The 24,035-nt window shown below is 43.3% G+C and overlaps 2 protein-coding genes across 3 annotated transcripts; both read right to left on the bottom strand.

The window, feature by feature from the left end:
* Positions 1–112: 112 nt before the first annotated feature.
* Positions 113–5,073, bottom strand: LOC311371287 (serine/threonine-protein phosphatase 4 regulatory subunit 2-B-like; the record flags this gene model as incomplete). Its single annotated transcript, XM_084489445.1, has 6 exons — positions 4,956–5,073; positions 3,925–4,006; positions 2,988–3,158; positions 550–643; positions 290–327; positions 113–191 (listed from the first exon to the last, which is right to left on the bottom strand). The coding sequence occupies exons 1-6, from the start codon at positions 4,990–4,992 to the stop codon at positions 113–115; spliced, it is 501 nt and encodes a 166-aa protein (XP_084345571.1). The 5' UTR covers positions 4,993–5,073.
* A 3,425-nt stretch (positions 5,074–8,498) lies between these two features.
* On the bottom strand, positions 8,499–23,457 carry LOC311371289 (glucoside xylosyltransferase 2-like). Of its 2 annotated transcripts, none has more exons than XM_084489447.1 (7): positions 23,091–23,457; positions 17,829–18,030; positions 15,925–16,056; positions 14,540–14,791; positions 12,117–12,240; positions 10,564–10,736; positions 8,499–9,814 (listed from the first exon to the last, which is right to left on the bottom strand). In XM_084489447.1, exons 1-7 carry the CDS (start codon positions 23,357–23,359, stop codon positions 9,638–9,640), a joined length of 1,329 nt encoding a protein of 442 aa, XP_084345573.1. In that variant the 5' UTR covers positions 23,360–23,457; the 3' UTR covers positions 8,499–9,637. The 2 variants fall into 2 exon arrangements, with proteins under 2 accessions (XP_084345573.1, XP_084345572.1); XM_084489446.1 differs by lacking the exon at positions 23,091–23,457 and adding an exon at positions 18,129–18,609.
* Between the last annotated feature and the right edge of the window lie 578 nt (positions 23,458–24,035).

Here is a 24,035-nt window from a genome sequence, read left to right as displayed (position 1 = left end):
CATCACTGATTGTTGGAGCAGTGTGTGCAGGTATTCTAAGGGTATCTGACTAACCAATAGAACCGTCATTTGTCATTTTGCCAATTTAAGGTACAGGTCTTGTGGCCATCGATTACCTCTCTGTGAAGGCTGACGTGTTCCCAGGGAGCATCACTCCATTCATTCTACTTATTCCACTGCAGCCATTCTTCCTGCAAAAGTTTGCTTGTTAATAAATCAACCCCTTGATGTGCCACCAGCAAGTTCATTATCATGTTCTGGAATTCACCGATTTCAAAACAGCACTTACTCAGAGGTCGGATGCACACAGCTAACCACCATTACATTCTGCACACAAACAGAGACGAGCGGACAAGGTTTTAGATACGATCAAGAAGGCCATTTATATAGAGCTATTTGTTGCAAAACAACAAATACAAATAGAATGTTTAGCACACAATTTTATAAAAGCACAGATACATTTCAGATGTATAATTATAAGATGACAGGATAACAATGATAAGATAAGAGAATTGGGAATAATAAAAAAAGGCTGAAGAGGACACACACCTTCTCTATACCTCGGAGGAACTTATCTGTTCCTGTGTAGTTCCTCTTGGGCTCTGTGAGAAGCTCGCACAAGCGCTGGATTGTGAATGGGATTCTGGAAGCAGACAACAGGCAAGCCATACAGACATGAAGAAAACCCTCCATTGTTTGCTCAAATATGCAACGCTACGTGACCCAGTCAGGAAATAGTGGGTGCCTTCCGTTTTTTTCTTTAATATGTGAGAATAGTAAAAAAGAAAAAGAAAACCGGTCTGTCTTAACCGTTTACAACAGGCACGTCGGTCGGACTAAAAAAAACAAAAAAACAATGGATCTTCGGTTGGAATTAGATATAATAAAAAGCTTGTGTCTATTAGGGCCAATCCTTAAAAATATTTCTGTTTGCCATAACCCGACCGACCCGGTCAATTTGAGAAGCATCTCGCTGCGGCCTGCGGGAAGGCGGGGCGTGACATCACGCCCCGCCCACATCACGAGCGAGTGCATTCTGGGATTGCGTAGCCCATATAAAACCAACAGAAGAAGAAAAATACGTCTTTCTTGAAAATACGTCCTCTTGAACTAGCAGCTAACCCCTAACCCTAACTAGCAGCTAACCCTAACCTGACTTAGATTAGCTAGGCCTTAACATAAAATATTTCACTACTGCACAATGAATGATTTGAGGAGTTCCCAGAATGCACTCGCCCGTGATGTGGGCAGGGCGTGATGTCACGCCCCGCCTTCCCGCAGGTCGCAGCGAGACGTACTTGGTCAATTTAGCACCTACCCAAATATATATATATTCTTTCCCTTTTAGTCCGACCGACTTACCGGTTGTAAACTTGCGGGGTTTTTTTCTCTACAAACAACTAATGCAAATACAATAAAACACTATTAATTATATTTTTGTAAGTATTGTGAATATAAATTGCACACACACACACACACACACACACACACACACACACACACACACACACACACACACACACACACACACACACACACACACACACACACACACACACACACACACACACACACACACACACACACAGTTCTTTTATATAAAAACCTGTGGCTTCACCTATGATTATGTTTACACCATTGCTTTCACATGGTTTACGCATGTCACGCTACGAACTCTACGACACGTTCGCTTCACTTCATTCACTGTCTGGTTCGCGCTTGTCTGTTATGATGTTATACGGTTTCGGGCACAGTGGCAATACATTTTAAAAAAATGCATTGAAATATCTCAACACCACTATAACGTGGTTATAAAGTTCTGGAAGAACTGTGCTTTACCCACCCCTTCTCCCCTCAAGTCGGTGACCGTGGTCTATATAACCTGCATCAGAATGGTTTTCAAATGGTGTGTCTGAACGCACAGGTTGGACACTCAGTCAGTGACATCACAATATGCAAATTTCTTTAAATTTATACCCATGTAATCACCATGACCAAAATGTTACTTTTTTTTTTTACGCTGAATCTTGAAAAAAAGAATATTGCCCTCCCTACCGACCCTTTTTTTGGGGGGGGTTGTTACTGCAAACAAAAATATTTTTTAAGGATGGCCTAAGCTTTGGGGGGGGGAATACATTTGAAGGGGGAACTGCTTTAATATGAATTTAGGTTATATATTAAGAGGCTAGCCTATAAATAATTCTGTGCATTCATGGTTGGAGACTATTCCCCCGCCGCCCCTCCTCCACTTGAGAATTTCTACACTCTGGCTTCTTTACCCTCTACTTTGAGTGTTTGGGCAGATAAGAGCAGGAACAGGTGGTTATGATGGTTGGTCTGGTCTAGATTGAACATTAAAAGAGCAACGAGTGGTGGCATTTCTTTAAAAGAGGTTCAATCATAAGGCTTCGTCTGAGGTTTGGAGACGATAAGCATACCAAGCGAAGGAGGTCAAAGCCTTTCATGTCGGCAGAGACATGAAAGGCAATTAAATAACCAATCACATTTCACAACACAGATGTGGAGGATGCATTCCTTGTGGATGCGTCCTACCCAAAATGTACTGCAGACATATTAGCATTCGGTTCCCACCCACGGTCACGTAAACAAAGAAGTAGCATTAAAGTGTTTTTTCTTTTAAAGCCATTTCTGAACTTATTCTCTCTCAGTTTAAAGTACCCAGGTACTAAGGCAAGTGTAAAGGATCCAACCAAAGAAAAAACTCAGTCAGCTTTAAAGAATATCATCTTTAAAATAAACAAGTTGTTAATATTAAGCAGAAAATCTTGCCTGTATTACTTTTAAGTAAGCCTTTAATAAATAAAAACACCCAACACTGATAGCCACTTCAAACAACCAGTTGCCCTACCATCACCTAATATGACACATGTACAAACTGGCACAGACGTACGCCAACTTCCAAATACATGTCTCAGCGTAGTGTACAATTACCATGCAGAAATGGACACGGGCGGCTTTGTACCCACCCATTATATGCCTTCACTATCTTCAGTATCCTCTCCTTCATGTCCTCAAACGGGATCGACTCCACGTTGGGGTTGGCGGGGCCCCTCTGTTCGGGTACCGAGGCCTTGAAGTCTTCCATAACCTTCTCCAACTTGAACAGGAAGTAGTTCTTGAACTGAGGCCATTGAACCCTAGGAGGAGAACGGTACAGACAAAAGGGACTTGAAACCCAGCTTTCTAGTGTTTGCATAGCTGCAATTGGGAGACAAGTTTTGGTAAAAGTTGCCTCCTAGAATGCTACCCCCAACATCTCGTAACAAATGTTGATTTGCTGATCTTGTTTGTGTGACATAGCCAGACAAACTGTTTATAGCACGTTTTGAAAGTGATTTAGATTTCAAACTCTGATAATGAGACATGTTATATGATGCCCGCCGCAAATCTTTTTTTACAGAGGGGTCACAGTGAGTAACTTTAGTCAAGTAGATGCCGCCATGTCCTCTAGTCAGCCGGTAAACACTGCGTGTAAAAATGTTGTCTGACATGTAGGATAGGCATTTCAACCACCATTTGTGCATTACACACTCCCTAGTAGCAAACAGCAAGAGTTAACATAGCAACATTCTAATTTTCATATGTAGAGTGTGCTTGTCTGTTTTTCTGACTATGCTTTAAAACCCAAAACAATTGAGGCATAACCGTGTTTCGAAGTATACCAGGAAATATTGTGGAATTGTTTAAAAAAGAAAAAAAAAAGAAACCGGTTTTATTATAAATGAAAAACAAAAAAGTTACACATTAAGAAATGCTATACAAGGCTCAATATTTACATTTAACTTGTCATTTTAAGTTTGTTGACATCAACAGGTAGCCTTGTCAATAATGTCAGTAGGGATGTGGTCACTTATTTTTCTTTGCTCATGAGAATCCATAATTGTGGTAAAGGTAAACACTTACAGGGTCTCTCCGGTCTTGGCGATATGGCAAAGAAACTGCTCCAGAAGAGGAAAGGTCTCTTGCTTTCCTTTCTTATCGAAGTCTGCAGAGTGAAAATAAACAAATAAGCCAAAACGTTAGTAAACAAAAGAGCCAATTGCACCTCGATATACAAGTGCACGGTTTAAAATTGTTCAAATGAAATGCATCTACAGTCGCTTAAAGCGAAATGAATGTGCTTCTAAGCTGGAGTCACTTACACAGCTATTATTACATGAATGGCAGGGCATTATGCAAGACGGCTAAATAACCAGGTACAGCCATGTCATTGATTGTTTAACAGCACCGGTGACACATTACAGGCCGGTGTAGTAACTGCTTAGACTAGTCGGTTAGTAGTAGTAGTAGTAGTACATCTACTAGTTCACTAAAAAGGGTCGGCTGATTCTGATTCTGTTTTAGCATGGCTAGGAAGAGGAGCTAAATCAACTGGTTTAGCCGGCCAGCAGCAATGCCCAACAAAGTGTAAAATAGACGACAACAGTGAGGCTCTGCCTCCCGTCACACGAACACCACCGACACCGTCACCGTGACGGTTCTCAAGCGGTTCAAAGGCGTTCAATGCACGGCGGGGAATGTTGATATTCAGGAGGAAAAAGACCCATTTCTTTCTTCCTTTTTTTCCCTTTCCAACCTTCCAACCAAATAGCATTAAGCTACATAGCCCAGGAGGCTAACACCACTGGGTCGTTTCCGTAAAAGGGGCTCGCGAATTAGCATTAGCTTTAGCATTAGCTTTAGCATTAGCATTAGCATTAGCATTAGCCTGACACTGTGTGTAGCAGCCGGGCCAGGCAGCTCGGCTCGGCTAGGCTAACACCACTAGCCTTGCGAGCTAAAACATTCGTAGTTTTTCCCTCTCCCCCGTCCTCACCGCCACCCACCACCACCCAACCACCACCACCTCCCGCATTAAGGTTTATCCAGCATCATAATAACACGACGAGCCACCGGACACACAAAACGTCCGCCGATGTATGTATTCTAATGACCTTTCAGCGCTTCCTGGAGTGAGTCAATGTCCATCATGTCGTCGCCCCCCCTGACAATGTTCTGGATGCAGCAGACGGCGGCACACTGTGGCGAGCTAGCGGTTAGCTGCTGCTGCTGCTGGCTCTGTGCGAGTGGAAGGGGAAGGAGCATTTTAATATGGCGCTAGTGAGGTCACTGCCTGTAGTGTGTGCGTGTGTGTGTGTGTGTGTGTGTGTGTGTGTGTGTGTGTGCGCACTCACACACACACACACACACACACACACACACACACACACACACACACACACACACACACACACACACACACACACACACACACACACACACGCAGCTCTCCCTCCTCTATGGTAAACACACAAGAGACAAGACAAGACACGGGCTCTCTTTTTTTTTTTTTAAACACGCCGTGTTTGTTGGATTCGTGTGTCTGATTTAACTAAGCGATTGTCATGAATGACTCTTTCTCTCTCTCTCTCTCTCTCTCTCTCTCTCTCTCTCTCTCTCTCTCTCTCTCTCTCTCTCTCTCCCTCTCTATTCATGAATTAATAATAAGTCCATTCATAAGTTCACTGGGAACAACTTTGATCTGTACATGTAAAACGGGCTTTTGTTTTGCAATGAATTAAGAAACGGTGAATGCATTAATACCGGGTTAAATTAAAGGTCCTTTCTGCCGCAAGAGGGCACGAACTTGTTCGACTGTCGTGCCCGGGGCCTCCACTAGAGTACAGTTTGGGCCAGGGGACAATAAGTCTGAGTCATGAACTGATTTGCATCTAAATGTAGGGAAGTAAACCACGGTAAATCCATAATAAAAAATATCGCCGCTGTTTTCATTTAGTTTCAGTGTAGCTGGCCAAAAAAACTGTAAATATTTGCCTATGATGTGATAAATTGTCATGCAGATGTTATCAATTAGTCTGTGTTTGTGTACTCACTGGGGAGTGCGAACACGGCACGGTAGTACAAATAATGTATCTTGCTCACTATGTGATTCTTAATTCTATTATTATTATTAATAATGATAATAATATGTTTTCAGTAGCCATCTGCTGCCCCTAGCCTAGGATGTGGAGACACTAGCAATTCACGAATATCTCTGTTCTCTCTGTAATCTGGTACTTTATTTGAATACGACACAATTGCCAATACAGATCGTATTAAACACGTACACTGCAGGCTGGCAGTAAAGATTTGTGGAAGACTTGGAAGGCTGCTGTCCCCCATCACCATAGACCCAGATAACGGCTGGTGCTCCCGCACAACCGCAGCGTCCACCTCCAAAGACAAGCCGCAAGCTGCCCACTTCTTCCCGCTGCCCTTGTTTGACCTGAATCTATGCCTCAGCCCAGCAACAAAGCAAAGTCAACCCACATCCAGCCCACCTCATTTTAAATTCACTGCGCACATCTCTGAATGAGTTTTTTTTATTCTGAGTCTGTTCCTATACTCAGTATCTCTCCTCCTAGTGTCTACACCGTTCGAAGACTCCCCCTTCGCCCCCCCCCCTCCCCCTCCCCCCCCCCCAGTCTCCTTCTCCTGTGCCCTCTCCCATACTAATCTCATCACAGGATGTTCCCTATGCCACCAATAAACTCATTGATGTGTTGACAACACCCTCTCTCACTTAACATTTTTACTCAAGAAGCTTGGGCAGACGCGTGTTCAAGTAACATTTTTAGATAGAAAAAAAATCAAAGGAATGAAAAAATTAACAAAATCTGAAGAATAACAACCATGAAATAATACGTGATACTTAACAGTTTTGAGCTCCATAATAGGCTATTTGTACATTTGAACTATTGAACTATAAAAACATCAATGATGTACTTCTCTGATTCCTGGCAATCCCCTGTGTTCTGACAAACGGGTGCAAGGTCGTAGTACTATTTTGGACTTTTTCCTTGATCCCCAAATCTATTTGTAGTGATCTTCCTGTTGCTGCCCTCTGTGTTGGATCCTTTAAGGTCTACATAACTTATCCTCTGATGATGTGGGCTTCCTGTTCACTCTACTGTCACTACGATGCCTTGTTTACCACAGATGTTATCCTACTTGACCCAACCGTAAGCACAGAGGAGACACAAGCGGATAATTAATGACATGTTTTGGAGGAACTTGGCTGACAGTTCCAGCTGAAAGCTACTGCATTCAGTCCCCAAGTCCCCATACTCTACCTGTAGGTGTCCCTACCTGCTACTTCCATAAGTCATTTTGGATCAAAGTGGGTCTGCTAAATGAATAGTTGCATCTTCCATTCCAAAACGGTCATCCTGACTCATCCTGTCTCAGGACAATTACCCACAAATATTTCCTATTCCTTTCCAAAAATAAACCAAAATGGATCAATTGAAATTAAATCAAGCTTACGTCCCCTTTTTCGTTCTCCTCTTGCTTTATAACTCAAGCTATTCTCTCTCCTTCTGGGTCTCTCTCCCATTTCCTCAGAGATTTCCTTAATTTCACACTTGAAACCCATCTGCATCCTATGCCTCTCCTCCCAAATAGCTGAACTTCTGACCTACTTTAGGCATTTGGTGTGTTGCAACATTTCAATCTGGGATATGGTTGAAGGGTTCAAACAAGGCCCACAATGCTAATCACAACCCTCAGTTAAACACTAAATGAAAAGGGTAAATAGCAGGAATGTTGTTGTTAAAAGGAAGAAAACATGTTTTGGACTCGTTAAATATTTTCAATGTCAATTATGAAGGTTTTGTTCTTGGCTTTTGAATGGCAAACGTGGCCTGTATGTTTGACAATGCTCGGCACTTTGCTGTAGTTCAAGGTTTGAAAAATACTAATCACAAGTATATTATGTTAATTTAAGTGCTTTAAAAATGACATGTGTATGGGGGTCAGCTTTTTACTGCATTTTAAAAGGCAGCGTATTAAAAAGCCATTCCAGACATACTATCACGGAGTGGCTGAGCAGCATGCTGCCCCTGGGCTCTATCGGTTTTGCTCTGTTGCGTTTCACCAATTCCCTGGACAACTATTCTACAAAATGGTATCCATCTCGTTAAAATGTATTCAGATATCATATTACAGCCGCCAGGGGTGGACTTTAAATTCCTTCAGGGGATTGTCGGACAATCTATTGCATTTTCATGGCAATTTAAATCATTTTTTTCCGGTCATATTAAAATTATACTCGCGCAGTTATGTTGCCTAACATCAACGAGTGCAATCAGAATTTAGCCAACAACGGCTCATATACTTGAAACGGCGATGATATGGGAAAAAAGATTGGTGAAGGATGCTTTGATCCGTTTTTACTTGGCTGTGCTAAATTTAATTAGACTTGAGTTAAATTGTTATGGATACCTATCCCCAAGGGCACTTAGCAAGTGTTAAAAAGTATTCATACAAAAATAATATTTGTAGTATGTTAACAAACATGCTTGTGTTATGCCAATTTACACTGTACCATATACAAAAAAAAATGACATACCATGAATTGGCTATAACCATAGGAAGATCCTTTGTCATTATATTTAAAAAAACATGACCACACCAATCTACAAATTAAGTTAATCCTTTATTTTAAAACACTAATATAGTTGAATGCACTTCAATTTTCCATTCCCCATTTTGAATAATTTTCAACAACAATATTCTCAACAACAACTCTGTTAACAAAGGTATCTTTGCATGGACATGCAGTGTGTATAATAAACATAAAATGGAAATGCAATAACAATTAACATGGCACAAAGTATTTTGTTTGTTCACTTATTTTATGATAGCACTTTATTATTCATAGTATTATTATTATACACTTGTCGGTTTAGAATTATGGTTGGACAAATATTGAATAAAAGCTCACCCAAAAGTCCTTAATTGTAGTTTTTCATCAAAATGTTGATCTGAAAGTGCATTTTAACATTCTGTGTGTAACATCATAACACCACATTTTCCTCTTCGGCTTCTATTGATTGTAATACTGTCAGTGGCGGTCAGAGATTCCAAAACAGAGTCACACAAAAGACAAGTTATCGATTGGAGAAAATTTCACATCTTTAAAAAAAAGAAAAGGAGATGTGTACTCATGAAGTACTACTTGAAGTTGTAAATCTTACCAATTCTCTGTTGAACTTTGCTCGGTCACCAATGCTCAATGAAATAAAATGAGTAGAAAACTAAACAGAAAACACACAAAAAAAAGCAAATACCTTAATCTGCATTCAAATAAGAAACATTTATATCCAACTTCCACTGGATAAAATGGTAGCAACTTACATTTCGTACTGCCTTCATTAAATCAGGCTGGCATATGTCTTCACGTCTTCACATATTTTTGTCACTGTGCACAATATTATCATTCAATAAGGCAACTCCTATTCGACTGCACCACTGACCAGCACTGTGTGCATGTGTGTTTACCATAGGAGTAATAACCCTATCAATGACAAGAAGCAATCCTGAGGCTTGCATTGCCATTTAAAAAATGAGTGTCAGGAATCGGGCGCAATACACAGCGAGAACACAAGAGAGAATTATTCAGAGTTCAATATGCCCGAGCCTCCCCCTTCTTCTGAGAACTTCTGGCGTTAAAATCCCCAGGAGAGAAATGGTCCTTTATGGTGATAGAAAAATAGAGAGCGAAAGTTAAAGGCCCAGGCGGGGTAGGTCCGCTCTCTCCATGGGTAGCGGGGGGGGGTGTGTCCATCCCAGTCGCTCAGTGGTGCGGTCGCACGTGGCGGACCACCTTCAGCTCGTACACTTTCCTCATGGTCTTCTCCACCTGCTTGAGGAAGACCTGCGGTATGCGACCGCACAGGGTGTTGACCGTGTCCAGAAACTTGGTCTGGATGGGGTAGAACAGCGACTGGAAGAGGTTGTCCTCCAATGGGAACTGTAGAAAGGGAAGAGAAGAGAAGAGAAGGGCGGTAGAGAGGTAGAGAGAGAAGGAAATAAATACATAATGAAACACAGCGGAGGATGTCAGTGGAGTTGTGGTGCAGAAGCTGGTGGTTTCCTTGATGTGGCAAAAATAATCCCATGGTTAATGTTATTGGCAACATTCCTAAGAGGAAGATGGCTGGTTTTAATTCAGAAATGACTGCTGCACTGGTCCTAAAGAAGCTTAATCACAGGGAAGTAGAAGTAACGCTGACCACTGCCAGGAAATGAACCCAACATTATAATACCAAGCCCAATTATTAAATATGCGGGGGGAAATGAAAACCCAGAGATGAAAAGACAAAACAGAATAATAAAAACAATATGCCGTGTTGGGTTATTCCAGGCTGACTCTAGTGTTTGGCACTGAATGGTGAAATCAATTTGGTCAACTTTTCCATGTTCTGTGCAAACTATTCAGCGGTTTTTTATACTCTTTATGATTGTCTTTAGTGGGAGAATACACAAAATATAATTATTTTTACAAAAAGGGAATGCGGTGTACTTTTTCACGTCTTGCGGCACCCGTTGGTCAGCGTGGATGCAATCAAAAAAGACGGCATCCTATTGTCCACCAAAAATAACATGTTCTTATGTTATATTTGACCAAACGTTTCCCATCGTCCGTCCCGTTTCTCCGGTTTCGCCGGGACCCATTGTTCCTCAAAATCACAAAACAACTACGCCTCTCGTCTCACTTACATCCCGTATTGCGTCGTAAATCACTTTGAAGGCCGGCTGCTTGTCGTCGTGGTAGACGCCGCGGTTGCCGTGCAGAATCGAGACCCCCTCCTCCTCTGCCGCCTTACAGTTGCTGCCGTACATGCAGTGGTCTGGCCTGTAGTTCCACAGGCAGGGGAAGGTGAAGAGACACTCTAAGAAAAGAGAGTGAGAGAGAGAGAGAGAGAGAGACAGAATGAGAGTGAGAGAATGAGAGAGAGACAGAATGAGAGAGAGACAGAGAGAGACAGAATGAGAGAGAGAGACAGAGAGAGAGAGAGAGAGAGAGAGAGAGAGAGAGAGAGAGAGAGAGAGAGAGAGAGAGCGAGAGAGAGCGAGAGCGAGAGAGAGAGATGTTTAAACATCACCCATCATCACATACACATTAAGTCCCAAGCCAAGTTCAGTCAATATATTACAAATGAATGGATGATAAAAAAAGGCTTTGGCTTGTTTGCGAGTGGCATGGACGGATTTAACTTGTCTGTCATTCTTGGGCAGGCCCGTTTCATTACATTGTGTTGTGTTTCTTAGGAATGTTTTTCATCACACCCTTGACCGAAATAAAACCCCTAACATTGTGCTGTGTCTTCTTAGCGCAGACTATGCTGAGCAAGCGACGGATGAAGAGAGAGATCAGTCGAATCCTTCACACGTTGACATGTTGATACAGAATTTGAAAAGCATCCCAAAAGCTTTTACCTCTAGATAAATATATGTCAAGGGTGGATTTACTGCTTTTGATAAAAGAGAGGCAATTAAATGCTGCAACCCAAATAAATACGGTAACACTATTGTACACAATCACGACCACAGTGCTGTTTTCAGGCAAATATTGCCAAAGTGAACTTACCACAGGGTTATGCGTTTACAGATTTGTATTCATGCTACAGGCTGCTGCACCAACTGTCCTTTTACATGATTAAGAATTAAAACAGCGCTGGGCTACAAATGTTCACACATGACCAAAGAGATTGGAGCCAGCACTTTCCCCACCTCTAGTTTAACCGAAAACGTTGATTCAGCAAATAGGAATGTACTGACATTTATCAATGTTCAACCCTGCAATACATTAAGACATTGAAAGTACATGTGGGCAATAAGTCTCTGGAATCGATGTGTAGGCAAGTATTTCATTATTTCATTTACAATTCTGCAAAATGCTTTATCACCAGTTATAACACCATTAAATGCTCATACTTATTCCTCATTGTATGGTATTATTTTGTCATGGCAGTCCATGGGACACTTTTGTAGAAACAGCTATTTTGACGAATCCTCCTGCTCTCCTCATCGGTTCATGTTGAGAAGTGTGCGTGTGTGCGTGAGCGTGCGTGCGTGTGCGTGTGCGAAAAAGGGATCGCAAGAGTTGGGAAGAGCGAGATAGAGGGCGAGAGGGCGGGAGGGAGGCACATGAAGACAGAAAGAGATGGAGAAAGGGCGAGAGAGAGGGAGACAGACAGACAGACAGACAGACAGACAGACAGATATCGAGGGTTGTCCTACACAGCAACAAGCTGCAGACAGACGCCCACCTGGGTTGTAGTGGAAGATGATGTTGAGGAGGTCCTGGTCGCCCCAGGTGATGTGGTTCTTGTACTTCTGGTAGAGAGGGTGGAGGAGGTCCTCCCAGGAGAGGCCATCGGGGATCATGCTATTCTGAAATAAGACACCAGGTACTTTATTAAACCTGGACAGGAATGCCAACAAGGATTACTCTCATTTCTCTCTCTTCCTTTCTCTCAGCTCTCTTGTTTTCCTCTGTCTCTCTCTACCCTGTTTTCCTCTTTCTCTACCCTTCTAACCCCCCCCTCTCTCTCTCCCTATCCAACCCCTCCTCTCTGTACCTCCATCCATCCATCCATCCCTTCCTTGCCCTCCAGAGCTGCTTCACTTTTTGACAACCTCGGGTTTGTATAAGAGAATATAAGTGAGTGAGAGTGAGTGAGTGAGTGAGTGAGTTTCCGTTTCTGCTCCCAAGTCGCAGTTTACTGCCTGGCAAGCCGCCAAACCCTCCTCGGCGCTGGGATGTGAGCGTGGCAATCGCAACGCCTCAATCAAAGGCTGCTGAGAGTCCTCCCTTTGAAACAGAGTCAGGCTCCGAGCCAAGATTAAACTCTAAATAAAACCTCTACGGCTATCCTGGAGGGACGAGAATAAACCGTTCGCTTGAGCTTTACTTCTAATTAAGAGTGCATTTTAAGATGGCTTTTAATAAACAGTATCATACTGTATGTATTTTTTTTAACTTTTTTTTTTAAAACCTACAACCTAACCTTAAAGTCTGTGTTGCAGGTTAACCGGAACTTTCGATTAAGGGGTAAATAAAGCACTCAAAATATGTGCAGTATATCATTTATAAAATGTCTCCAAATTAGTGTTAAAGTCAAGTTTTTGTCGTTTTTTGGTAGTAACAGGTGTTATCTAACGCAACTCGGCGATGACGTCACGTTGGGGAGACGTGGCGGAAGGTAGCCTCAGCCTATTACTAGAACTATGGCGTCTGGGATGAGGAAGAGATGGCAAGAACCACAAAAAATAATATATAATAATATATAATAATAATAATATGTATGATGGCCCACAGCCGTATAATTTCGAACCTGTCAGACGTGAGGGGGCGAATGAGGAATTGCTGAGAACTGACGGCCGTCAAAGCCGATTAAATGCATGGTCAGAGGAGAATGTGGAGTGGAGAGCTGCTATCATTTAGCAACGCAGCAACTGGAGCTAGTCTATGAACAGCAGTGCATAAAATAACAACACTTTTTTTTTTTTTTACTGTCAATTAATAGCACCGAGTAAAAGTCAACGTTTCTCTAGTGACAGTGATTATGTTGTTAGTTCAGATAGTACCAGTAAACTTCAGAAGATCTAGAAACAGAAGGCATAATGCTAGCTATGGGCTAACTTACCAGTCCCACCTGTGAAATTCCCCCCCAGATAATCCCTAATTAAATCTTTCCCCCCAACATTGTAAATACATTTCCGATTAGTTATCCCACGTTTTGATGGTAGCCCACTAGCTCCAGTAACAACATCTTTGCCTAGTGTTTATTTCTAAGCTTTTACCCAGTGTGCGAAATACCCGTCAATATTCGGGTACCCATCTCCCGATTGTTGGGCAATACCAATCTATTTTTTTTTTCTCAATATATTTATCTATATACATCTATCAACACATGTGTCTAGTTTTAATGTGACGTCTTGTGTGTATGTCCAGTCAGACTTGTTGTTCTGTGTGGTCTTGTACTGTCCTGTGTGAGCCGAATCACCAAAATGAATTCCCGACGATTTGTGTCGTATGGCAATAATAAAGACTTGACTAGGCTATCTATCTATCTATCTATCTATCTATCTATCTATCTATCTATCTATCTATCTATCTATCTGTATAATCTGCTGAACACTCTCTTACTAGTCTCTACTCTCAAGGGCCTCGATGGGGCTTCGGTCTGTCGTCTCCCCAACGTGACGTCATGCAGTGCATTGTGGGGGAAATGAGAATCAATTGCAAACCGCTAAAATCGTACCTACTTTTTCGTATTAAATTCTGTTTTGTGATACCCAACAACGCCAAATACAATTGGATAACCGTTTAAATGTTTATTACCAACAAGCAAATTGCGCAAATTCGTTGGAAAATGAAACCCTGCAACACAGACTTTAAGGGATGAAAATAAACTAAACTACTTTAGCTTCACCAATGTTTTAATAATAGTTACCATTTTAAGACTGTTACCATTAAGATTGACTGTTCAGTCATTTAGCAGGCCCTTTTATCTTAAGTTAACTTTCAGTAAGCAAGAGCAGCTAGGGGTTTGCCTGCAGCTCATCCAACACTGGGGATCAAACCCTGTACCCCCACACTGACTGCGTCCCCCCCCCCCGGGATGCAGCTGCTTTTAAAAAACAGCAGATGTGTGAGTAAAAAGCGGACACGGGACGGAGTACGTACTTTGAACACCGTGCTGCGGATCCTGGTGAGGTTCATCAGCATGACCCCGGAGTTGACCCCGGTGACCCCGTAGAAGGGGTGGCGTGCGAAGCGGCTGTACCAGCCGATCTTGGGCACCTCGTGCTCCGGGGCCATGGCGGCCAGCTGGGTGCTGTTGAACTCCTTGAGGAAGGCCCAGATGTCGTCCATGGGTCTGAGGAACAGCACGTCCGTGTCCACGTACAGCAGCGAGTCCACCTCCTTGAGGATTACCTAAGGGGGAGAGGGGGGGGGGGGGGCCGAGAAGTCCAAGGGTTAGGGCCAGAGCCGTAGTCAAGATGAGTCCAAGACCAGGGCATCTCAAGTTGGAGCCAAGAACGAGTCCAAAGCGGGTTCCGTCCAATCAAAACAGAGACTAAGAGGTTTAAGTCCGAGTCAAGACAAGGTCCAAATGAGAGAGAGTCAGGATCATTTTGCACGATTACTTGTGATGATCAAAAAGCAAGTGCAGTGAAACAACACTGTAGGATCAAATCAGGCCATATTATTTACTTTAAGTAGAGCCATTTCACTTAATATCCTACTCAACGCTCTCCAAAGAAAAAACTGCATGCAACCCCCACCCCGAGGGTGTTGTACCGTACTTGTGATGATCAAAAAGCAAGTGCAGTCTAACCGCAGTGTAGTATCAAATGAGTTCATATCGTATACTTTAAGTATAGCCTTTTCACTTAAAAGTCTCATAAAGCTGAAGGGAATGAAAACGATGAGCAGCATGGATCATGCATCGGCGCAGAGCACACAGCCGTTATGTCGCTTTTGTTAAAAATGCCTAAATAGTATTAGTAAATATGAAAGACCAAGCACTGCTAAATTGCATTGACTGGTGGATCAAGTCAGAAAATTGTCCTCAGACGACAACGATAACGAAGAAACAATGAAATTATTTAAAAAATGTGCCAAACCAATCTCAACGTGTGTGATATTCATACAGCAGCATGTGTGTGTTCATTTCCTTGGAGCAACGGAAAAATGTGAATTGATTTGTAATATGTCTGCAGGAAGTCAATTACATGGTGACTTAGCGGGTTCACATGTCAATTCAAAGCAGGAAAAAAAAAAAAGACAAGAAATCAATGGCTCCAGCGAGGCCTTAATCAAATAACATTATTGGTCACCGTAGCCTGCTTATTTGTTCCAATATTGACTATTAAATAATCAATTTGAAAAAGGACATAAATTCAATGGATTGGCTGTTTAAACAACCATGGTGCTGAATGCTGGCGGTAAGTAGTCTATGAGGACTTTCACATTCAGTTTCCCCCCCCCGACCCAGCTAGCGTAAAGACCCAGGACGGCCGCTAGGTGAATATGGCGAATATTGGACGGCAGCGCGTCTGCCTTACAGGGAGGAAGAGCCTCTGAGCAGCACAGGGCTTGAACAGCTTCTTCCACTCTTCTTGGTTGCCCACGGAGAAGGTGATCGGGTAGATCTGGTACTGGAACTTGGCTGCGACGGACCTAGGCCACTGGCCCAGCTGAAAAACACAAGTATCTGTCAGACGGGGGAAAGCGTGTAGGCGAGCATTGTGGAATCACAAAGGTTCAATCTGTGGTCCAGCTGTGTCCTAAACATGAATGTCCTTCTGATATGGTCATATAATTGTACAATGCACGCATACATGCATTTATTTTGCAAAATTGTCAAAATAAGCACATTTTGAAACTTTAAATTTTAAAAAGGCACAACGTGTAACATTTCAACATTTCATCTGTCTGTTAGGGCGAATGCTGAAATCGTAAGACAGATACAAGGAACTGCAAGACACTCGACGGTTTAGGACGTAGATGTGTTGTAGATAAAACACTGCGACTTCCGCTGCATACTTTTAGAGTCACGTCGTGCCTCCTTCACACCCTACTCAGGCGCCAACCCTGACGCACCATTCCAACTGCCGACGGCAGAAAAGGCAGTCGAACCGATTTGGTCACGGCCGATTCAACACGTGCAATCGGCTGAAAAGAACACAGACGGCTTGAAAATATCACGACGGCTTTTGACGACGGCCAATCGCAACAGCACACACCGAACAGACTCAGGTCACCGAGCTCGCCAAGACTGTCCCGATGACCGATAACCTGGTTGGTGTGTCCAGGCCTTAAGATTATCTCCAGTACGTCTGATGCAGCTTTCGTTGTGTGATGTGTGTGTGAACGGGCAATTCCCGATCATCTCCGGACCTGACTCTCCAAAGTTCAACTGGAGTTCATGTGTGAAAGGCCTACTGCTGGTTTATGGTGTGTGGAAGGAATTGGCAAGTTTGGTCACTGACACGCTTTTCAAGAATATCAAAGTGCCCCTTTTTGCAGCTGTGTTTACATAAGCCCTCCACACATACCCCCACACACACACACACCTACACCAGGGTGTTGACTAGAAACGACCCTTCCATTTCCAATTCCATTTGGATTTCTCAAAGTGTTCCTGTCAAAACTTCCACCAACAGTGCATAAGCTGGCACAACACAGACTTTTAGTTTTTGAAAGATTCGCATTGTGATTAAACAAGAGGTAAAAGGCTAGCCATAAATAGATCAAAAAGGAGCATTTCACTGTCATCCAGATTTTTTTTTCAGTCCATGAAGAGCTCCCCACAAGCCCAGTTTGCACACACATAGAAAACACACATTTAAAAGAATCCCGTTGCGATCAACCAGCCCAAAAAAAAAAAAACTGACTGCTAACAAGATAACCAGCCATAAAAAAAATAAAAAAACCCACGTGGGCGAGTGGTGCTGTGAAGGTGACTCCGGAGCGAGCAGACACCCGGGGGAAAGAGAGCGATCAGAACGTGATGCATTACACTCCCGATAAAAAAATAAAATAAAATAAATAAAAATAAAAAGAGGTTCAAAGGCCTGAACGGCATTAAGAGAGACAAGCACAAGTAAATCCCCTGTGATGTCCTTCGTCGCCCAGCAGGGGAGGACGGGCTGGCAGGAGGAGGATGGAGGGCAGTTTATCGTGTTCCAGCTCAAAGCCCCGTCGAGAGCCTGCCTGGGCTTGAAAGCATCTCGCCTCACGCACCCCTGCGGTGCTGTCGTGGTGGATGACATCAAGCTGCTGGGATTCACACACACCGCTGACGGATGATGAGACTGGACACGGTGCTTCTCTACCAGGAATAACCGCCCCCCCCCACACCCCCGCACCCCTACTGTTTAAACGGGTAAAAAAACGCTTCCAGAAGATGTAAACAAGTTCCTGGCGTCTCACCGCGACCCCCTCGGCGGGGGGGGAGAGTACTCACCCCCTTCTCAAAGTGGGACGCCAGGGGGTCCTCGGCGAAGATGTGGAACTTGATCTTCTTGACGCTGAAGAGCAGAGCGGATTTGACCATGATGAGGGTCTCCTCCAGGCGGTCGCCGCAGGCCACCACCGCCAGGTGCATGAACTCCTCGGCGCGGCCGCGCCGGGCCCCCGGCCGCCCCCCGCCATCGCTCTTCAGTCTACTGAAGAAAAAAAAATAATAATAATAAAAGATTAATGAACGACGATAGAATCTCTCAGAGTCAAGAGGAGCACATCTCCGGTTCAAACCGTCAATCACCCGTCGTCGTCGTCGTCGTCGTCGACGGGTTCGCCTTTTGAAGAAGGGCCCCCGTCTCTCTTGCGGGACGTGCTGCAGCACTGACAGCTCCTTAACGGGTTTATGCGGACCGAGGCAGCTGAAACGTGAGGACGTGCCGCCTCAGAGGAATTCCAGACGTGGCACATCACCGCGGTCTTGACAAACATATGTGACGCCCCCCCCCCCAAAATAATTCCTACGAAGACACGACTCTTACTGCCTGTAATGTTCCCCAAATAGCCGTCCCCCCGCCCGCCTCACTCACAAAACCTCCTTGATGCTTTTCCCACAGGCTTCAAGGCTCTGTTCTCCCAAAAGGAGACGAGTTCAAAATGAAACTCTTCAACAGAAAAAAAAAAAACAACGAGTTGAATTGACAGATACTGGGCAGCAGCACAAAGCCCTGAGTCACCATCATGGAAAGCAGAACATTGGAACACAATTAGCTAGTCTTTTGTGTACATTACAAGCTGGAATTACGGCCCCTTCAAATAAACACTACCATTGGCAATGGATCCATATGGCTGACGTAATAATAAATCATTTGTAACAATCCCCCCCCCCCCCCAAAAAAAAAAAAGGAACAAAACCATTACTTCATGAACAAATATTTTAAGATAAAAGACCAGATGAACACACTCCCTGGGCAAAAAGCGAATGAAAAATGTCCACGTGTACGAACAAAAGACAGAAAGATATAGAACAAAGAGGAGGATGGGGGAAGAGTAAAGTTGGACAGGTGGCCCCTGGGGCGTTCCACAGACGCGCCGCGCGGGGTTCTGCATGGCTGGGGGACGGTAATGAGAGACTGATTAGGATGAATGAGTAGGTGCCTAGAACTGTGGTACAAACCCCAAGGCCCATTCAAGGTCGCCAACTGCCACACACACACACACACACACACACACACACACACACACACACACACACACACACACACACACACACACACACACACACACACACACACACACACACACACACACACACACACACCCCCCTTCGTCTCCCCCCCTTGCGCTGAGAGAGGGATCCTCTTCTACGGTTGGTAACATGCAAACGGAGCGTTGTGTTTCTATTGGCTACTAAGCGAGGCATGTGCCGTGCAGATGTGTTGTGAAACTCCACATCATCTGGTAACAGTCAGCATCCCAGGCACCAAAGATATTATCGTTTATTTTCCTTTTTTTAATTTTATTTTCAAAAGGGGGGTTAGATACAGAACGGGCCTTATATCATTCCGATCTAATATCCTGTCGAATGGTTCGGATCGCTCCTGGATCTTCAGAGAGCTGGGAAAAAAAGCGGGAATGGTAAGGGGGGGGTGGGTTCGGGGTTCGAAGATTAACTTGATTTAAAAGACCGTTTGAGTATGCTTGCCCTCTCCAGAGAGAGATTGTACCAAACGTTTAACTTTAATGCCCACAATATATCAGCTGCGACTGGCGATATTTGGCGGGGGGTGGGGCCCATACAGAGGACACTATCCCAGTAGATGACAGAACAGCATTTAAACCTTTACCCTGACCTTGCTACCTCCGTGCCCTCCCCCTTACCCTCTCCGGGTGGAGCGAGCGAGATTAGAAACGGATACAGCGTCCACCCGTCCATCCAAAGTGCTTCTGATGAGACATGAATGGGAGTCACTGATGCTATGATTCACGCATTGGTTCTGGACGTTGCTGGTGTTAAAAGGAAGAGCTCAATTAAAATGAATACACTGTATAAGTTCTTATCATTTTACATGTTAAAAAATATATTCAGGTAGGGCTGGGCGATTAATCGAATTTTGATTAATCGCGATTTCGATTTCAGAGTGAAACGATCACCAAACTAATATAATCGAGTTGAAACGATTTTTTTTTTTTTATAGAAATTGCAGAACAGCTGGATTCATATCTGGACATTATTTTCTATTTGACCATTTTGTGTATATTTTTAAGGGGAAATTTCGAAGTTCTCATTTACAAAGTGTTTTTTTTGGAGAGAAATTATGAATAAATCCATCATGTTTTCAAACTCAAAAATAATCGTTTGAATAATCGAGATTGCAATATTGACCAAAATAATCGTGATTATGATTTTTTCTCCATAATCAAGCAGCCCTATATTCAGGCATATGTTGATAAACCTTAAATCCTTCGTAATACAGGCCTAGACCTCCATGTTTCAAACAATGTAACAATTAATTACAAGAAAATGCACATTTCTCCATTGAAAAACAAGCGACGGGCCATGCTGATGCTAAAACATTCAGGACCATTGAATATATTTCTTTCTTTCATTCAATACCAATATTTCTTGTTCCTTGGCAGCATGGTTTTGTTTATTGCCATCACCAACTAGCGCCACTCCCCCGCCAAAGCCTGTCTTAGTACAGATATAACTGCCATCGCGCGAGGGCCAATTAAGTGACTACCGGCTACATCGATAGACCCCGTCCCAGTCAGGGAGTTATGGCATGGAGTCCTATAGGGGAACGTTTGTATAAGTGTCTAATGTCACGTTAATAGAGGGGGTCGGTTACCCTGAAGCCTCTTATAATTGACGGCGTTCTCTTCCAACACCACTGACTACGATGACGTGCTCTGAATATGGTTTGACAGGATAGTGTAGTGGCTCCCCTTCCAAAAAGGTTCGGGGTTTGACTTTCCCAGCCCTCTCATTCCCCACAGTGATGCCAGAACGAGATACCAAACCTAGCTGCTCATCAATGACATGTATCAGAATTAGGCCTGGGGCGATATGGCTGAAAGACGTATCACGATATAACTTGGATCATATTGATCGATATCGATAACTATTGATCTTTTTAATGACCTTAAAAGACTAGGAATTACCATGCTGGATTTAAACACTTCTGGTTAACACTTAATATGACCATCCACTGTTCTTCATTGATAAATACTCCAATGTCGACACAACAATGAAAAAAACTCAACTATTGTAAATAAGTATTGAACCGTGTTTGTGTAACAAACCCAGCTGCTAGATCCGGTGCTCCAGTCTCTTATCGATATATATTGAACATGTTTCATAATATTGATATTGATCAAAAGTCTATCACGATGCGATCATTTATTGATTTATTGCCTAATCAGAATTCAATGCAAGCGGCTTTGGATATAAGTTTCTTAATAGTGAAAAGTGATTCACAAAAACAGAAGATGATCATTGGGGGCCCTGGTGAACACCAACACACCCATGGTGTCTTTGTCTGCGGTGTCATAACACTACAATAAATGATGGCAATTATTATCTTGGGTGGACAGTGGCTGAAGCTCACCCTTGTATTTTTGGCCACAGGCACAGGAAATAGTGTCATGTGTCCAGAGGAAATGAGACAGCCACCGCGGGGGGGGGGGTATGGCGCAATGTGGTTTCATGTTAGTTGTGCTGCACAGGAAATCAGTCCACTGTTCAGATTTATACAAACCAAGTGTGTACATTCCTCGGGTCAAAAATAAACAAGCGTTCAGATGCACTCTGTGATGGTATTAATGTCATCTCTTCCTTGATTGCTTCGAGAAAAAAAAAAGCAATGTCTGGAAAAATGTATCAGTCGTTAACAGCTGCATTACTAGTAACCATCTTTTCTTTTTATGACACAAGACATAAGACTCCCAATTCTGGCAGGAAAAACCAAAACAATAAAACAGGGATTAGAGTTCCACCCCAGTTTAATTGTATTTTAACGAGAGGAGGTCATGTACAGTTGTGAGGGTTGTGTTTCCCCCCCAACCAAAGCAATTCTCCCTGTTGCGTATGCTGTGCCAAACACTGCTACGTGTTTTCCGTGGTCACCGGCGGTGACCCTCTCACCCCATCTCCCTTATCATCGGCGCGCACACCCGCTTGTGTGAGGAGGACGCTGAGGCCTGAATGCCTGGATGGCGTTTTATCTGCTCCACCAGTCTCCACAACATCCAAGAAAGAGGCTTTCGGAATAGAGCCGTCCCTCCCTTCCCCCCCCCCCCCCAGAACACACTTTGTTCCGTTACATTATCGTGGCATTCAGCCCAGAGGGAAACAAAGAGGCGCCGAGGAGGAGAGATGGAATTAGAAAAAGGTGGACATGAGTAAAAAAGCACAGGAACAGCCACGTCCCATTGTCCGCACGGCTGACAGGACTTTGATGTGGTGTGACTCAGTGGAGTCAGTGTAGTCTGTGCTGCTCCCATTCCTTGTCGTAGTCTCGTCCACAAACCAATGCAAAGCTTGTAATTCACACACACACACACACACACACACACACACATCATCATCATCATGCAGGCCTATCTGCATTAACAGTAAGGTAACACATCAATCATAAATATGAATGAGTGGATGCATGGTCAATTCATTTTTCTTCATGACCAGATCCATTCTTCCTAATCATCATTATTGTTATTATTATTTATATTTCTACTATAGTTGTTGGTGTATTTTAAGGTGACCCCCGTGTCTTCACCATCAACAAGAGAGGTAGCCTACTTGATACAAACCAGGTCAATCTATTTGGCTGTCCGTGGAGAACTGGCTTTGATGTGATAGTTTGCAGTCCTCCTAAGCAGAGGAGGGGGAAAACGCAGCCAACAACTTGATGAAATCAGTAATGAGCTCACCCTGACCATGGAGGGGAGGAGTGGTTGAAGCCTTGTTTATTTGCAAGTTGTTTTAAAATCAGCAGCTGTTCCCTTGACAGCCCCATCAGTGGCTTCCCAGTGCCCTTGAGCATTTAATACGCTACACATGCTATGCTATCAATGGCAGAGAAATGCCCCGTTGGAGAATTTGCAGAAGCGATAGTCCAGTTCCTTTTTGCATTAGTTTCGACTACAAAGAACCGCAGCACAGAAGGTGAATGATGGAATGGTTGCCATACTTATCTGTTCAAAATGGTAACAGCATGGACATCATCTCTCAGCACTGCAAATGAGGATGCTATAAAATCCTCACCTCTTTGTATTAACGTTGTTGATACTGATCCCATTCTTTCGCTCCTTGGGTGCTGGCTCTGCTGCAGCAACATTAAGTTCATGGTGTTTTCTGTATGTGAACTTTGATGCTACCTTGTGTACAAGTTCCGATGGGGCAGATGGAGCAGAGTTGTCCTCTTTAACTTCTTTCAAGAACTGGTCGTCTGCAGAATTCCCACCGAAAAAGTACAAAAGTAGAAAAACTCCGAGACACACAGCGATTACAAATAGTTTGCAATGAATTCGCATTGTGAGACCGAGATCGGAAAGTTAAACGAGGGAAAGAAATCTCCTCTCATGGCTACAATTCGCGAAAAACGTAACGAGTTGACATTTTAATAGCGCTCCTCGACTGCATTAGCTGCAGACGACATTGAGTAAAGATGGATTTAGCGCAACCATGAAACATTTCAAGCGGAGGAGTGGCTTGCTCACTTCCCCGTAAGTCTCATGATAGACGCGCCGTGCTTTTCTGCGCCGTATTTAAACAGAGGAAAAATATATTACACATTTCTAGAGATACCGAGACGTTATGCAGCAGACTTTTAAGTAGTAGTTTAGTTTAGTTTTTTTTTAATTTTATTACGTTTTTAGTTATTTTTACGTACACTCACATTAACACGTTAATGTATGCGAGAGCTTTGCATGCATATTGTGTCCATTATAAGCCAATTTCAATATCCAAGAAAAAGAGACACAACAGGAAACTCAACAGGTGTGGATAATAGTATAATAGTATGGGATGTATAGTCTCTATACTCTTTATTCGTTTAGGATAATATGGTGTTCTACTCCCAGCCAAAACGTGCTTGGATGGATCCTCAATTTACAATTCACAACCTCCATGTAGGAATCCTCGCAGTTATCTCTCTCTTTGATCACGTGAATCTGAATTCACTGTGAATAAAAGTCAGTCACTACTAAA

Source organism: Micromesistius poutassou, assembly GCF_964030765.1.
Source record: "Micromesistius poutassou genome assembly, contig: SCAFFOLD_3404, whole genome shotgun sequence".
NCBI lineage: Eukaryota > Metazoa > Chordata > Actinopteri > Gadiformes > Gadidae > Micromesistius > Micromesistius poutassou.
Note: the sequence above shows the minus strand (reverse complement) of the source record. Positions and strands in the feature narration are given on the sequence as shown.